The sequence below is a fragment of the Lactuca virosa genome, chromosome 9 (genome assembly GCF_052849685.1).
Source record: "Lactuca virosa cultivar CGN04683 chromosome 9, Lactuca_virosa_CGN04683_v6, whole genome shotgun sequence".
NCBI lineage: Eukaryota > Viridiplantae > Streptophyta > Magnoliopsida > Asterales > Asteraceae > Lactuca > Lactuca virosa.
The window spans coordinates 267,515,546-267,532,352 of NC_136434.1; the positions used below are offsets into that span (position 1 = coordinate 267,515,546).

The 16,807-nt window shown below is 36.4% G+C and overlaps 1 protein-coding gene across 1 annotated transcript; it reads right to left on the reverse strand.

The window, feature by feature from the left end:
• Positions 1-11,064: 11,064 nt before the first annotated feature.
• LOC145141358 (VIN3-like protein 2) lies at positions 11,065-15,909 on the reverse strand. The gene is made up of 4 exons (XM_079074641.1): positions 15,714-15,909; positions 13,659-14,313; positions 12,854-13,176; positions 11,065-11,844 (listed from the first exon to the last, which is right to left on the reverse strand). Exons 1-4 carry the CDS (start codon positions 15,763-15,765, stop codon positions 11,258-11,260), a joined length of 1,617 nt encoding a protein of 538 aa, XP_078930767.1. The 5' UTR covers positions 15,766-15,909; the 3' UTR covers positions 11,065-11,257.
• Between the last annotated feature and the right edge of the window lie 898 nt (positions 15,910-16,807).

A 16,807-nucleotide genomic window follows, 5' to 3' on the forward strand; every position in this document is an offset into this window, starting at 1 on the left:
CCGCGACCTCTTTCCTTTTCCTTCTTGCTCTCCCTTTCTTGGCAGTTTGTTTCTGACTACCCCCTGGTTGTGTCACACCCCCGAACCAGGACGGCGGAAACGTCTGGGGGTGGATGACATCATTCTATAGTATCATAACAACTGAATATAAATGGAAATAGTAACCCACACAACAAACATTAAGAGATACTAACTTACATTGTTACATAGTGTATTTGTTCAAAGTTTACATAACATTAACTGAAAGTAACAATTTCAAAGTGCAATAAAAATCCAGTTCCCGATGGCTTAGGTACCTGCTTACTGGTTCCCAGAGAATACAAGTCATTTTGAAAATCGTCAACAATGAATGTTGGTGAGTTCATAATCATTTTTGTATGAAAATCGGTTTGTATCTGTTTTGTTTGAAAAGTATTGTATGTTTATAGAAAATCCAATATTTTCTATAATAGTGAATTGTATGTCTTATACCAAAGACAGAAAATGTATGTATGCATGTTTCTTTGTATATTCCCAGAAAAATCAATATTTTCTGATGTATGAAAATATGTAGTCTTAAACCCGAAGACCAGAGTTGTGATAATTGTATACTGAAATATAGCATGTAGTTTTAATATTTATAAAATCGGTGGACTGTAAGCTTCCCGTAAACCAAGATAGTATTGTTAATCTCTATGTGAGTCATTATAACCATGCTTGATATGACTGTATGCCTATTGTGACGTTCTTTAGGTGTCGGAAATAGGTAAGATATTTTTCACCCTAGACTGGCCCCGTCTAGATTTAGCGAACAGCTCAGGTGTGGGGGTGTCAATCACGTATAGATCTATACACAACTACCTCGCTCTCCCTCCAGTAGACTCTCGTTATAATTACAGGACTTAGAGTGTACGCTAGGTAGGTACAGTGAAGATAGAGTGTCTCACTAGAGCATTAACATATTTACGCGAACTACGACTCCCTTTTATTGTATAATGAAATGATATCACTATTGAAAATCCGTGACACGCGTTTTATGACACGCGTTTTACGAGTTTCATGACATACGTTTTATGACATGTGTTTTATGACATGCAAACTATTTTGTCAACAGTTTGTTTTGTAAACTTTTGTGTTATCTATTTATAAAATTTTATATAAATAGCCCATAGTAATTATGCCTAGTAATAACATGTGTTGCAAAAATATAATATAATATTCTTGGGTTTTAATCCATCAAAAATAGTGACGACGTAATTACGACTATTTTTACTAAAAAGTTTATTTTTAGCAAAATATCAACTTTGTGGTTTTGGTTAACATCCTTTTTACCGGTTTTTGTAAGTTTTGTAGCACAAAATATTTTGTTTTGGTTCGACTTTAATAAGTCACGATTTTTATAACACCACAAATGATAATCTTAATATTTTATTCAAATATTTGTGTAGGTTTCAAAAGGAGGACATGCATGTGTCCATGAGTTAAACATACTTGGACATATACATGCCATGTTTTCGACATATTTGGGTGAACAAAACATGACCACAATTTTTTATGTAACAAAAATGTTAACAAACACATACATCACGATTTTTATGTAGTTAACATATGATAATAACCTTTTTATACAAGAATATGTTCCATGTTCATTATATAATCATAGTGCATGAAATTGTCCAATGGGCAAACGCATTTTAACTTATGACAAGTTTATAAAACACAATTTTTATGTATGTAAGCATGAAATTTTCGATATCAAGTGCACAAATCATTCCATAAGCAAGTTGGTGCATGTAAATATCCAATGGGTAAAGGAAACTCGACTTGTATTCCCCCCCCCCCCTCCCCCCGAAAAACATGAAAAACATGGGGGTATGAAGCTCACCTTGGTATTTCGTGAGTTGTAGGGAGGAAATGAGGGAGATGTCGAGCCTAGACTTGTATACACTTGAAGGGCTTCTCGAAAATCAAGTGTTTCCAAAGAACTACACACGAAAAATGTGTGTGTAAACATGGAGTTCTTAACTTAAAGATGTATAAAACACTAGAGTTTTACAAGAAACTTACCAAAATCTTATGAGCTTCTTGAAGAAAAACCACTCTTGAAGATGGCACATGAAAATTTGAGAGGAAAGATGAGAGTGTTTGGAGAGTAAAATGAGTGGAATAATTTTTTGTGTGTGTGTGTGGGGGGGGGGTGTTAGGCCAATCTTAACGAAGAGAGAGGGAAAAAAAGTTGATGCCTTGTTGTATGGTGGTTCTTTGAGTGTCTAGCATGGGAGTATGATGTACAAATGCATGCATGGTGTTGATATTTAATGGATAATAAGAGGTAAAGCATTGAGGTTTCACCACCTTTTTACCATTTCTTTTATCTTTTCTTTTGTCTAGCCCTAACCGAAATCTTTAATTCAAAAGAGGGTTTTGGGTTTTAGGGTGGCCGAAAACACCCTATATCCCTAAAGGATTTGCGGTTTTGATGTGTGTATGGGCTTTTGGGCTTAATTTGGCCCAATAGAAGGGTTTTCGGTCCAATAAGGCCCAAAGAAAAGGGTTTTCGGCCTAGGGTTAATTTGGGCTGAGAGTTCTAAGCACAAGCCCAACATTCGTTTTTGTTTAGCTATTGGATCAAATTTGAGCTTAAATGAGGTTATTACTACTTGATTCTTAGTGTATGTGCATATGCATTCACTTAACATTGTTGTTTTGACTTTCAATAGTTTGATGCAATAAGGTTACATAGATGAATTGTGTGTACATGAATCACAATCTCAACCCTAAATTTGCCAGTTGTGACATCACCTCCCCGTTAGAGGGAATTTCGTTCTATAGCAGCTCTCAAGAACTAGGGAAGAGATATTGGTACTTTTGCATCATCTGGTCTTCGCGTTCCCAGGTGAACTCAGGTCCTCTTTTGGCACTCCATCGAACCTTCACAATGGGGATGCGACTTTGTTTTGTTTGTTTAACCTCCCTATCCATTATCTCCATGGGTTCCTCGACGAAATGGAGATTTTCATTCACCTCAATCTCATCAAGCGGGACAACGAGAGTTTCTTCAGATAGGCATTTCTTCAGGTTTGACTCATGAAAGACAGGGTGTACATTGTTGAGCTCTAGTGGTAATTGTAGCTTGTATGCCACCGGACCGATCCTGGCAAGGATCTCGAATGGTCCGGTGTATCTTGGATTCAATTTTCCCCGCCTCCCAAAGCGTATCATCCTTTTCCATGGAGAGACCTTTACCAGTACGCGATCATCGACTTGAAATTCTAGGGGCTTCCGTCGTCTGTCTGCGTAGCTCTTTTGTCGGTCTCTGGACGCCTTTAGTCGTTCCCTAATCTAAACGATCTTCTCAGTTGTTTCCCTGATAATCTCGGGCCTGGTGAGTGTGCTGTTTGGTACTTGCCCTTTCGCCAGTTGTGTATCCCCCACCTCATCCCGACAGAGAGGTGATCTGCATTTTCGTCCGTATAGAGCCTCAAAGGGAACGACCTTGATGCTTGTGTGATAGCTATTATTGTAGGAGAATTCAATCAGTGGCAAGTGGGAATCCCATGCCTTGCCGAAATCTATCACACAGGCTCTTAGCATATCTTCCAATCTTTGGATGGTCCTCTCACTCTTTCCATATGTTTGGGGATGGTAGGCAGTGCTCATATCGAGCTGAGTTCCCAATGACCTCTGAAGTGACTGTCAAAACCGAGAGGTAAATCTATTATCCCTGTCCGACATAATAGATACTGGCACGCCGTGTAATCTCACGATCTCTTTTATATAGGTCCTGGTTAACTTCTCCATTTTATCAGTTTCCTTTATTGGCAGGAAGTGGGCGGATTTGGTTAATTGGTCGACGATTACCCAAATAGTGTCAATTCCGCCCGCTAACTTGGGCAACTTGGTTATGAATTCCATTGTTATCCGTTCCCACTTCCACTCGGGTATTTCTAGTTGCTGTAATAAACCCGAGGGCTTCTGATATTCTACCTTAACTTTGGCGCAAGTCAGGCACTTGCTTACGTAGGTAGCATTTTCAGCTTTCATATTCGGCCACCAATAATGTTGTTTGAGATCCAAGTACATTTTGTCCGATCCTGGATGGACGGAGTACTTTGTTTTGTGTGCTTCATTCATAATCACGTCTCTAATCCCGCCGAATTTCGGCGTCCAAATCCGGTCCATGAGGTAGTAGGCTTCGTCATCCTTGATTGTGAGGTTCTTGTCCATCCCACGCAAGGCTTCGTTTACAATGTTTTCCGGCTTCAAGGCTTCTAGTTGAGCCTCTTTGATTTACGAAGACAAGTGGGAATGGATGGTCATTGTTAGCATTCTTACTCGGCGTCCCGAGTATTCTTTCCGGCTCAGGGTATCTGCCACCACGTTGGCTTTTCCCGGATGGTACCGGATTTCGCACTCGTAATCGTTCAGCAGCTCAACCCATCGTCGCTGCCTCATATTAAGTTCCTTCTGGTTTAGGATATGTTGGAGACTTTTATGGTCCGTGAAGATAGTGCACTTTGTCTCGTAGAGGTATTGCCTCCAAATTTTTAGAGAGAAGACCGCAGCTCCCATCTCCAGATCGTGAGTGGTATAGTTCACCTCATGGGTTTTCAGTTACCTTGACACGTAGGCTATAACTTTTCCGCGCTGCATAAGTACACAACCTAACCCTTGATTGGAAACGTCGCAATACACCACGAAGTCCTCCGTTCCTTCTGGGAGGGACAATACTGGAGCGCTGCATAGTGCTTGTTTCAAAGTTTGGAAAGAAGCCTCTTGTTTCTTCTTTCAGATGAAGGGTACACCCTTCTGAGTTAGGGCAGTGAGTGGCTTGGCTATCTTGGAGAAATTATGTATGAACCTCCTGTAGTAACTAGCGAGGCCTAAGAATTGCCTGATCTCCGTTGGGGTTCTTGGGGTTGCCTAGCCTTCAATTGTTTTGATCTTGGAAGGGTCCACATGTATTCCCTCCTCACTGACCACATGGCCCAAAAAATCGACCCTTCGAATCCAAAACTCTCATTTGGAGAACTTTTCATACAGTTTCTCCGCCCTTAGTGTTTCCAGAACCTGTCGCAGATGTTGCCTGTGTTCTTCTTTACTTTGTGAATAGATGAGTATATCATCGATAAAAACAATCACAGAGTTGTCAAGATAGGGTCGGCAGACTCGGTTCATCAGGTCCATAAATGTCGCAGGCGCATTTGTAGACCGAAGGGCATTACTACGAATTCATAGTAACCATAACAGGTTAGGAATGTAGTCTTGGGGATGTCTTCTTCTCATACCCGTAGTTGGTTGTATCCGGACCTTAAATCTATCTTTGAGAAGTAACTTGCTCCTTGAAGCTGGTCAAATAGATCGTCGATCCGGGGAAGAGGGTATTGATTCTTTACGGTGAGCTTGTTGAGTTCACGGTAATCGATGCACATACGAAACGACCCATCCTTCTTCTTTACGAATAAGACCGGAGCTCCCCAGGGTGAGAAGCTTGACCTTATAAACCCCTTGTCCGATAATTCACTTAATTGACTTGAAAGCTCTTGCATCTCCGCAGGAGCTAATCTATATGGCGATTTGGCGATTGGTGTGGCTCCAGGTATCAAGTCGATTCTAAATTCGACTTGTCGTTCGGGAGGTATTCTCGGAAGGTCTTCAGGAAACATGTCGGGAAAATCTCGCACTTCCGAGATGTCTTTAATGCTCTTTTCTTCTTTCTTTTTATCTACCACGTGGGCTAGGAAGGCATGGGTCTTTTTGTGTAAGCACTTTTGTGCCTTGATACACGAAATGAGGCGAAGGTTCGTACCGGGTTTGTCTCCATATATAACTAGGTTTTCATTGTTGGGTAGGTGAAGGCGAACGGCCTTCTCGTAGCACATAATATCGGCATGGTGGGGGCTTAACCAGTCCATGTCGATGATCACATCAAAACTCCTAATCATAACAGGCATTAAGACGATTGGAAAGGAGTGGTTATTTAAAGTGAGTGTGCACCCTATGAATACATCATTTGTTGTTACTGTTTTTCCGTTAGCCATTTCCACATTAAATGTTTCGTTTAATGCCTGGGGGTTTTGGTTGAGTAGATGCTTAAACCTATGACTCACAAAGCTTCTTTCTGCCCCACTATCAAATAAAATGCATGCATAAATGTTGTTGAGGAGGAAAGTACCAGTGACCACCGCGGGATCCTTCACTGCTTCTTCTTGTCCTATTGCTAGGACTCTTCCTGTTCCCCCTGTGTTCCGGTTGTTGGCCTTTGGGCAGTTTCTTTTGTAGTGGCCGATTTCTCCACATCCATAACATGCTTGACTTACACCAGCATTGTTAGGTTGTTTGTCTGTTGTGTTGGCGTCCTGCAATATCGGGCGGTGTACCCCTTCCTTTTGCAGTTGGTGCAGTGCATCTCCCGACATGCACCGTTGTGGTGAAAGTTGCATTTATCACACTTCGGGAGAATTCTCGCATATGGCTTGTTAGGTGCTGGTGTGGCAGGAGCAGTAGCGGCATGAAATGTCACGATCTGTTGTTTCTTTGCATACTCCTGAGTTTGTTGCCCTTTCATCTTGTTTCCCAAGTTTTTCTTGTTATCATCCCCCTTCTTCGGTTCAGTGACGGAAATCATCATGCCTTTTTGTACCCCTATAGTATTTTATTTCTTTTAGTTTTGTTCTTAGACCCTTTTGGTTTAAAGTTGGTAAGTTTTAGATTCGTTGTCCTCATCGACCACTCCTAAACACATGTTGGTCATATCTCGAATAAATATAGTTGATCAGGCTATATTTACCCTAGATATGATTACATAACTGTCTAAGTTTAGTCGCGATGTCCAACTCCTCTAAATACTTTTTATTAGTTTCTTTGTTATGACACTATCCTTATTATGCACACATTTATGTATACTTTTTTATAAAATACTTATATTTTTAAAGTATACTTTTAGTCAGAGTGTTTTAGTCCCATTGTATTTATAGTTGTATATCTTGTATGGTTAGATATACTAGTTCACTATAAACAATGCTCTGATACCAATTTGTCACACCCCCGAACCAGGACAGCGGAAACGTCCGGGGGCGGATGACGTCATTGTATAGTATCATAACAGTTGAATATAAATGGACATAGCAACCCACACAACATAGATTAAGAAATACAAACTTACATTGTTACATAGTGTACTTGTTCAAAGTTTACACAACATTAACTGAATAGTAACAATTTTAAAGTGCAACAAAAATCCAGTTCCCGATGGCTTAGGTACCTGCTTACTGGTTCCCAGAGAATACAAGTCATTTTGAAAATCGTCAACAATGAATGTTGGTGAGTTCATAAGCATTTTTGTATGAAAATCAGTTTGTATCTGTTTTATTTGAAAAGTATTTATGTTTCCAGAAAATCCGATATTTTCTATAATAGTGAATTGTATGTCTTATACCAAAGACAAAAAATGTATGTATGCATGTTTCTTTGAATATTCCCAGAAAATCCAATATTTTCTGATGTATGAAAATCTGTAGTCTTAAACCCTAAGACCGGAGTTGTGATAATAGTATACTGAAATAAGCATGTAGTTTTAATATTTATAAAACCAGTGGAGTGTAAGCTTCCCGTAAACCAAGATAGTATTGTTAATCCTTATGTGAGTCATTATAACCATGCTTGCTATGACTGTATGCATGTTGCGATTTTCTTCAGGTGTCGGAAATAGGTAAGATAATTGTCACCCTAGACTGGCCCCGTCTAGCTGTAGCGAACAGCTCAGGTGTGGGGGTGTCAATCCCCGTATAGATCTATACACAACTACCTCGCTCTCCCTCCAGGAGACTCTCGTTATAATTACAGGACTTAGAATGTACGCTAGGTAGGTACAGTGAAGATAGAGTGTCTCACTAGAGCATTAACATATTTACGCGAACTACGACTCCCTTTTATTGTATAATGAAATGATATCACTATTGAAAACCCGTTACACGAGTTTTATGACACGCATTTTACGAGTTTCATGACATGTTTTATGACATGTGTTTTATGACATGCAAACTATTCTGTCAACAGCTTGTTTTGTAAACTTTCGTGTTATCTATTTATAAAACTTTATATAAATAGCCCACAGCAATTATGTCTAGTAATAACATGTGTTGCAAAAATATAATATAATATTCTTGAGTTTTAAACCATCAAAAATAGTGACGACGTAATTACGACTATTTTTACTAAAAAGTTTATTTTTAGCAAAATATCAACTTTGTAGTTTTGCTTAACATCCTTTTTACCGGTTTTTGTAGGTTTTGTAGCACAAAATATTTTGTTTTGGTTCGACTTTAATAAGTCACGATTTTTATAACACCACAAATGATAATCTTAATATTTTATTCAAATATTTGTGTAGGTTTCAAAAGGAGGACATGCATGTGTCCATGAGTTAAACATACTTGGACATATACATGCCATGTTTTCGACATATTTGGGTGAACAAAACATGACCACAATTTTTTATGTAACAAAAATGTTAACAAACACATACATCACGATTTTTATGTAGTTAACATATGATAATAACCTTTTTATACAAGAATATGTTCCATGTTCATCATATAATCATAGTGCATGAAATTGTCCAATGGGCAAACGCATTTTAACTTATGACAAGTTTATAAAACATGATTTTTATGTATGTAAGCATGAAATTTTCTATATTAAGTGCACAAATCATTCCATAAGCAAGTTGGTGCATGTAAATATCCAATGAGTAAATGAAACTCGACTTGTATTCCCCCCCCCCCCCCCGAAAAACATGAAAAATATGGGGGCATGAAGGTCACCTTGGTATTTCGTGATTTGTAGGGAGGAAATGAGGGAGATGTCGAGCCTAGACTTGTGCACACTTGAAGGGCTTCTCGAAAATCAAGTGTTTCCAAAGAACTACACACGAAAAATGTGTGTGTAAACATGGAGTTCTTAACTTAAAGATGTATAGAACACTAAAGTTTTACAAGAAACTTACCAAAATCTTATGAGCTTCTTGAAGAAAAACCACTCTTGAAGATGGCACATGAAAATTTGAGAGGAAAGATGAGAGTGTTTGGAGAGTAAAATGAGTGGAAGAAATTTGTGTGTGTGGGGGGGGGGGGGTGTTCGGCCGATATTAAGGAAGAGAGAGGGAAAAAAAGTTGATGCCTTGTTGTATGGTGGTTCTTTGAGTGTCTAGCATGGGAGTATGATGTACAAATGCATGCATGGTGTTGATATTTGATGGATAATAAGAGGTAAAGCATTGAGGTGTCACCACCTTTTTACCATTTCTTTTCTCTCTTTTTTTTTTGTCTAGCCCCAGCCGAAATCTTTAATTCAAAGGAGGGTTTTCGGTTTTAGGGTGGCCGAAAACACCCTATATCCTTAAAGGGTTTGTGGTTTTGATGAGTGTATGGGCTTTTGGGCTTAATTTGGCCCAATAGAAGGGTTTTCCGTCCAATAAGGCCCAAAGAAAAGGGTTTTCAGCCTAGGGTTAATTTGGGCCGAGAGTTCTAAGCACAAGCCCAACATTCGTTTTTGTTTAGCTATTGGATCAAATTTGAGCTTACATGAGGTTATTACTACTTGATTCTTAGTGTATGTACATATGTATTCACTTAACATTCTTGTTTTGACTTTCAATAGTTTGATGCAATAAGATTACATAGAGGAATTGTTTGTACATGAATCACAATCTCAACCCTAAATTTGCCTGTGACAGGTTGCGTCTCGGCAACTGTTTCTTGCGTGAGTGGTGGTTGTGTGGTAGTTTGTTGCATGGAAGCAAAGGTGTTGAAAAGGTTTTGTGGAAGGCTTGTAGGGAATTTTGGTGGGGGTGTTGTGGGATTGAAAAATTTGTCGGAAAATGGTATTTGTGGTGAGTTTTGAGAGTTGAGGAGGCTTGCATGGCTCTCATATGGCGCGAAACCAAGTGGAACAGATGTGTTTGTGTTTGGAGGAGGAGTGTTGGGGTTTTGATCTGTAATGAGTTATGTAGGATGTAAAAAATGAAGTGAGAATTAAAGATATTGTGTGTTAAAAATGAAGTGAATATGTATTTATAGGTGAGTATATATATATATATATATATATATATATATATATATATATATATATATATATATATATAAACTGTTCGACCGTTTTTGAACGGTCCATTTTTTTACCGTTGCCAATTTTTTCACCGTTGCCTCCCGTTACCATGGACACGGACACGCCAGCTACCGTGACATCAAAAAACGCCACCGGGGCGGTGTGCGAGCCGTTAAGACGGCGTTTTTGTGCTACCAAATCGGATTAACGTCTTATGGCGTTGCCCGTACCCAACGGCCTAAGCCCTAGTCAACCATCGCCAAGATGAGTATTTAAATTTCTAAAAAACATTATTCTAGAAGTCTCTAGTCTTCTTAATTATTTAAACGTAGTTGCGGTTTACATTGTACTCTAATTAGTTATATTGCTAAAACTAGATATTAAACAATGTTCAGTTACTAGATATTACAAAATTTTATTTTCATGGATTTCAACAAGTTCATGTGCTCCTTTAGCTTATTATATTGTTTTATTCAGCTTTTTTGTAAAAAAAATACATAAAAACCTAAAACCTAACTCTAAAAACCAAACAATACAAAGTTTTGGTAAGTTTTTCTGTTTCTTTTTCGGTTTTTATTTAAGACAAGAACCAAATCGAAACAAATTATGTTCACCTCTACATTTATTTTCGGAGTCCAACTCATCAAGAGAAATGAAAAGAAACAGATGGAACCAAGAAGAAAGGGAATAAAATGATGTTGGTGAGTTTTTATAATGGAAAGAATTTGAAAGAAAGAGAAATAAATAAGAGATAATCATACCTCCAAACTCTCCCTTTCAATGCATGAACATTATTTCCCTTTTATTTTCTTTTATTTTCTTTCAAACCCAAGAACACGAAAATAGAATTTTCTTTCCACTTTCGTTTCCTCTCTTTTTGTTTTTTCCTTCTTTTCTTTCACTTGGTAAAAATCAGAAACTAAGCGTGTCAATAAAACAAAGTAACTATCAAAACTAAAAACTCAAACGGAGACCCACTTGGACCAAATGCAACTGTTTTCATATTCATCAACAAAAATATAGAAATCTTAAATGGACAAACGAATAGACCTCACTAGTTAGCTATACATTCATCCAAATCATATTCAAGTCCCAAAACATTTCCTTTTTTTCAGAGAAAAAAAAAATAAACTAAAAAACCAATTCAAACCCTACCACCATAGTTCCACATCTAATGACCACAAATCTCATCAGAAAACGTATCAAGAAGCTGCTCAGCCAAACAAGGGGGATCATCAATCAACGCATCCACAAAAACATTCACAACTCTTCTTTGTTGCATTGTTGCTTTCAAACTAAACCAAGTAAGAAACTTCACTCTAAAATCTTTACTCAAAAACCCATCATCCTCCAAACTTTTAATCACTCCAACCGCATATTCATACTCGTTTTTCTTTGTGGGTCCCGCTTTTTTTGTACCATCAGATTTGCACGGAGTACAAGGGAAATCGGTTGTGGAATCGGTTTGTGTGTTGGTGGCATTGTATGTGGTCCATTTTGACTCCCAAAATCCAACGACTTTTGTGTTGCTAAAAAAGGAAACCATGCATGAATATTCGGTTGATGGGTCAAGATTTGTGATCTTGAATCTTTTTTCAGGGTTTAGAACAATGTATGTTGCTTCTTTTGGATATGTTTTCAGAGTTGACTTTTTGTGCCAGATTCTACACCCGAAGAAATCTTGAAATGAATTTGGTTCGTAGTCTAGGACAATTGTTGTTGAAGTAGGTGTTGATTCTTCAAATGAAATCCGACATGCTGTGAAGAAAAAAAGGATAATTATGGTTAAAAGATTGAAAATTTTACAAAAGAGCATGTAATCGTGCTCAATATGGATATATGAAATTTCATTTATTAGATAATTCCGAAAATTTTGGATATGAATATTGGATACTCGAAATTTCAAGTCACAAATCTACAAATCTACAAAATGTTAGTGTTTTATGCGATCTACATGTATATTTTTTCTATCGTAATAGCATATTGGGAATTAGAAGTCAACAGATTTGAACCTATTAATCACCAATAAAATAAGGTTAATCACTAAAATGACCATAGAGAGTGGAGTCCACTTACAATAATACTTATCACAAAATAACCAAAATGATGTGATTTTGCAGAAAAAAATTGAATTTTGGGAAGAAAAAGCGGTTTGCAATTTCAGTATCACGAGAAAGGCATTTTGCAATATCAATATCACGAGAAAAAGCATTTTGCAAGTCAATATCACGAAATTGATGTCTATTTATGATAAATGTTCAAAAGATGGTAATTTTGCGATAGAACCTCACTCTTTTTAGTCAATTATTTAATCCGAATATCAGAGTTATTACAAAATAATGACGAACAAATAAAAATATACAAGTTGAAGCCAAACATCATGAAAGCGTGAAAAGGTGTTTGATATAATTCGCAGTATATAATATCAAAAAACATTCAAGAAGTTTATTTATATCTAACAACACAAGTAATTATCGACGTCGATATATAAGATCCTTGATTAATTTTCATTTTGTAAATTAAAATTAATCAAGGAAGTTTTATATATATATATATATATATATATATATATATATATATATATATATATATATATATATATATATATTCTCCTTTATAAGAAGTCGTAGTTTGGTTTTTAAACAAAAAAACCTAGCACACCCTGAAATTTCGTATTTTTAAACAAGAAAACGCAAGCCTCTTAATGAGATGAAATGACCCTTTTACCCTTGACAATATATTTAACAGATTGAAAACGTATACGTACTTGGGGTTGTGTTTGGTTGGAAGGTTGAATTTGAGCAGGAGGACAATGACGACATATCAAAAGCTTGAATTGCAGAAGCGCAAAGCTTCTGAACCTCAGTGCTACATGAGAGCCGATTAACCAGGCGACGATCCATCTTCACTGAGGCTAAACCGATGGGTCCCACTTCATTTTCTAGAATATTTGCTGCAGATTCAACGATCTTTAACAGCTTTTCATGTTTGTGGGTCCCTTCAAGAATCTTATGGCTTAGGGAAACTCTTAGACATAATGCGTCAACTCTTCTCGCTTCATTAGCAAAAACCAGCTGCTTTCTCCATGTCCTTTAAAGTGAAACCATTTCAAGATCAATTATATATATATATATTTTTTTTTAAAAAAAACATAAAACCAATTTTGGGGTTATAAGGTTATTATTATGGTGACGTGACACCAACACGTGTTTGTCATGCATTGGACTCGGACTGATGTCAATGGGACAAATGCAGCCCAAGGTTGCATTCATTATACTAGACGCTTTCTATGGATATTTTCCACAATGAAGATCAAAAGGGCATAAACGTCTTTTGTACGTCGAAGATGAGAAGGGTATGCACGTCTTTTGCACAAACAAGAGATCGAGAACGAGTCCCTGTCCCTGTCCCACATTTTTGGGTAGGAGTGGGACCAAAAATGTTTTTTTCTGCCTCACTGACATTAGTCACACTGAACACAGTACAATCTGTTTTGTCATGTCCTGCATACCAAACACACTACTTGTAATTTAAATTCTACATTAGCAAATAAGAGCATAATTATTAATTACCTCATTAATCCATTTATCTTCCCACAAGAAACACAATAAAAACCCCCATCCAACTTCGGGTAGTTACCACTTGTTATGCCCGCCCTGTCATGACCAACCGCACACTGCAAATGACACGACATGCCACACCGCTCATGATCGTCCCCTTCACTACCACAATCCGAATCCCAATCACATGTTAACCATAAACTCGGATCCTTATTATCATCAAACTGATAACAAATACAACAAGAACATCTCTTGCAAAAAGCATCTTCAGGCCACATAATCGCTTTGCATGCTAGATTTTGACAAACTCGTTGGTCTTTTCTAGTATTCTCAAACATGGTACTATTGGTACTAGGTAGTTGAAGCGGGGCTTGAGCCTCGTGTTTTTGCTTCTTAGATGGTGAAAAATCTAGGGAGGTTTCGGTTGTTGGCTTTTTGGTGTTTTTGCATACAAGTTTTAGAAGGTGTTGTATCATTCTAAGCTTTGTGAATCCGCTATATTTTCTTTCTTTGCCCATTTCGGCACATATGATTTCTAGAAGCTCTTTACGAGTCAATGAACTAAGAATCTTTGGGGCGTCTTCTGACCAATGAGCGATTCGGTGGACTAGTTTTCTTTTTTCTTCCAAACTTAGTTGATTACATTTTTCAGGGTCCAGCACAAATCCTGTCAAAATGGAAAATTTATATTTAAGAAAAGTAACAAAACGTTTGGTCTTTTACACCATTTTTTGGGTTTCTGCGTTTGTGTGCATTGGGTTGGGACTGAGACTGATGTCTATACGACAAAATTGCAAGTTTTTGTCATATCCAAAAAGGTGGGACAAAGAATCTCTTGTCTATGCAAAAAGACGCAAATGCCCACATTCTCTTCCAAAATAGACCAAAATAGGTTGTCTAGTCTTGTCCCATTTGAGCATACAGGACCCACTATAGACTGCATTTTTTCACATGGGACACAAAGGAATGGGGCCCAGACAAGCTAGGGACAATTTTTTATGATGGGATCGAGGAGGGCATTTACGTCTTTTGCACAAACCAAAGATTCAAAGTAAGTCCATTTCCCATTTTGTTCCACCTTTTCGGATGTGATAAAAAATAACAATTTTTGTCCGATTGACATTGGTTAGAGTCTGAATCTATTTCTTTTCACTTTAATCCGGACCCACTATCATGTCTTCATTTTCTAAAATATTTTAAAAAAAAAATTATCCACACTATACTTTATGTCTTTATCCATACATTTCTGAGAAAAAAAAAATAATACAGTAATAAATAAACTTATGTGTTTGGAAATATTCTAATTATTGAAGCGATGATCTCTATTAATCTTCTGTTCTATTACACATGAAATTTGGTAATTTACTATAACATACTTTTAGTACCCCCTTTGTTACAAAAAGAAATTAACTTTTTCATGCTAATAAACAATACTTTTCTACTTCACATCTTCTCGAATCCGAATCTTTTCATTAAAAAACTTGATAACCCCATTAAAGTTCACATCAAACTATACAAATTCAAACGTTTGATGATAAATTAGTAAAAAGAAGTCCACGCGAATTTTTTTTAAGAATCCAATGTTCAAAAATAAAAGATCTAGACGACTATTGAACAGAGGGGGAGTAGTTCATGTAGGAACCCTAGATGTGAACGTACAGTTTATACAATAACTCACAACCAGCAAAATACCAGAAGCCATCGAGAAAATACTAACTCAAAATTGCTGTTTTAAACCTACATTTTCAAGAATTAAACTCAAAAACTTGAAAATTAAATGGAAAAACAGCAAATACGCGAAGCAAAAAGCAAAGAATGAAGAATAAGAGGGCTTATATGTACATAAAAATAGAAAAAATCAACTCAAAATGCTATTTTTAACCTACATTTTCAGAAACTGAACACAAAAATCATGAAAATTAAGGGGAAACAGAAATATTCCTGGTAAGCAGCTAAGCATCAAAGAATGAAGAACAAACTCTTATTGCAATCATGCAAGGTAAATACGAGGCTAACTGCATACGAAACACAAAAAGAATAGAAGAAAAAAAACGGAAAAGTACTAACCTGAGAACACAGATTCCATTCCGGAAAACCCACTTTCAGGGTTTTTCATCATACATTCAAAAGAAATAATACTACCAGTTTATATCTTTTGTTTAAAAAACACAGAGAAAAAATGGGAAGAGAGAAAGGGGGCGTGGGATGGTGTGTATGCGTGAGAGAGAAAGAACAGGAGAGAGAAAGAGGGTGTGATGTTAATGCTACTAACTGCTAAAGGCTAAAAAGATACTCCTATCCATAAATAATTTAAGCAATTTTTGCGTATTCATTTGTTTCAAAAATTTTTAGCAATTTTAAATATTTAAATCTAATCAAATAAAAATTAAATTTTTGATAGTAATATAAAAAAAAAATTATATGTATATTTTATTTAGAACCAACAAAATATTAAATGAATCAAAACTAAGATGATTCATAAGAAATAAATTCAAAAAAAAAAACTTATATTTTTTTAGAACCAACAAATTGAATTATTAAATGAATCAAAACTAAGATGATTCATAAGAATAAAATTCATTAAAAAAAATTCCTAAAGAAAAACACCTTAATAATTTATTTTTTAGTAAATCAAATAAAAATCATTTTTATTATAATTTTAATGAATAATAACAAAATCATCACAAAAATGAATCATTGAGGTGTCTTTAAATAAGAGTAGCGAGAGAGATCGAACCCCAAAAGAAAGAGTAGCCTTAAAGAATAAGGCATGAACGAACTCCGATTGTCCGCGCCGGACCCCAATAAAATACAATAAGACCCCTAATACTACAAGGAGAAATAAAGAAAGTAGAGTAGTTCTTAGTTTTTTCGTGATTTTTTTGTAAATCATTTTATTTTAATTCATCTAATGATTCATATTTTTGGTTCGCCAATATATATATATATATATATATATATATATATATATATATATATATATATATATATATAACTTCATATTTTCTTACCAAAAATTTCCTTCTAACGGGATCGATATCATAAATATTTATTAGTGTTGATAACTTATAAAAAAATGGTTAACCATACCTTCGGCCAACATCAATTCGCTTTAAAGACCATATGAAAAGTCGTCTAGCAGAACATTAACAATATTTTGG

Coding starts and splice junctions, on each gene's coding strand:
- LOC145141358 (XM_079074641.1), bottom strand. CDS start 15,765: ATGATGAAAAACCCTGAAAGTGGGTTTTCCGGAATGGAATCTGTGTTC. Junction 14,314..15,713: donor AATGGAATCTGTGTTCTCAG/GTTAGTACTTTT, acceptor CCATTTTGACAG/GATTTGTGCTGGACCCTGAA. Junction 13,177..13,658: donor AAGATAAATGGATTAATGAG/GTAATTAATAAT, acceptor TTCACTTTAAAG/GACATGGAGAAAGCAGCTGG.